Source organism: Charadrius vociferus, unplaced genomic scaffold, assembly GCF_000708025.1.
Source record: "Charadrius vociferus isolate BGI_N301 unplaced genomic scaffold, ASM70802v2 scaffold373, whole genome shotgun sequence".
Lineage (NCBI taxonomy): Eukaryota > Metazoa > Chordata > Aves > Charadriiformes > Charadriidae > Charadrius > Charadrius vociferus.
This window is the reverse complement of record NW_009647681.1, coordinates 420,045-421,233: the sequence shown is the minus strand read 5'-3', so window position 1 is coordinate 421,233 and position 1,189 is coordinate 420,045. Positions and strand designations below refer to the sequence as shown.

Genomic DNA, 1,189 nt, shown 5'->3' with positions numbered 1-1,189 from the left:
GAGGGGCGGCGCCCGGCGGCCCCCCCCCCCGGGCCCGCATCTGGAGCCCCACACGCTGATTAATGAGCTTCTCAGGCAGCCACTTGCGACATGGCGAGTGGGTCTGCATGGAGGAAACATGACTTTCCCAGGGATAAAAATAGGCACGGGCAGAGCGACGAGCCCTGGGAGCGATGGCTGGTCAGGGACCGTGGTGCTCCGGCCGGTGCCCAGGGGGAGGCTGGGGGGTTGATGCTGCAGTATCTGTGGTGGCACCGGCACCGCTGTCTGTTCCATCCCCATCCCCGCCGTCTCAGCTGCCCTCAGCCCCCCGGCTGTGCCATGCCATGGGGCTGCCGTCAGAATAGCCCCTTGTGGGAAGTGATGAAATCCTCCTCAGGAGCCCTGTAACCGGCTTAGGGGGATGGAGGGAATTATGGCGCCTCGTGAGCCGGGCTTTGCACGGGAGCACCCAGGTGTCCGGTTAATGGTTAACGGCCCCGGGGCTGGCAGCCAGCCCCATCCCTGCCCGTGGGGCTCCTTGCCCACCTCCATCCCCCGGTGGGTGCCACCGCCAGGCAGCCCTGTGGTGCAAGGGACAGACAGGGTGGTGGCTGCAGCCCTGCGAGGATGCTCAGGCGTGAGGAGAGGTCCTGGTTGTTGCCGGGGTCCTGAGCTCTCAGGGCTCAGCACCAATGTCCCACTGGGCATGAGCACCAGCGTGGGGTGGCCCCGGCCCCTGATCTGCCCTGCACCGGGGCGATGTCCCACGCATGGCCACGCAGGGGCTGGGGAAGGTGCGAGAGCCAGGGCCCGGGGGGGTCTGGTTTGGGCTCAGCGGGCAGAGGGGTGGCGTGGCCACGGTTCCGATGCCATCCTGGGGAGGAAGCGGCAGGAACACAGCGGCTCTTCAGCCTGACGGGAAAATGCACAAACAACTGTCTGCACGTTAAAGCCAGGCGGGGTCGGGCGAGGACGGGGACAGGACTGTGGCGCAGTGACCAGGGCCGGCGCAGCCTCCCCTCTGGTGCCTGCCTGCCCCCGGCAACGCGTCCCCCGGCTCTGCCCCCCGCGGGTCCTGCCGCCCACGTCCCCGTGACCCGGTGTCTCATGCAGGGTCGCCCACGTGCCAGGGCCCTCGCTGCCAGGGCGGAGGAGCTGCCGAGGGCCGGTAGGAAGCCCAGCGCCCCACGCTGCTCCCCATGTGGCT

At 68.8% G+C, this 1,189-nt stretch overlaps 1 protein-coding gene across 1 annotated transcript in view; it reads left to right on the top strand.

Moving 5' to 3' along the window:
- Positions 1–90: 90 nt before the first annotated feature.
- Positions 91–1,189, top strand: part of GCGR (glucagon receptor) — an 11,838-nt gene continuing 10,739 nt past the window's right edge. The window contains exon 1 of the mRNA XM_009881291.1: positions 91–97. Coding sequence (XP_009879593.1) covers positions 91–97 — 7 coding nt within the window. The remainder of the gene's footprint in view (positions 98–1,189) is intronic.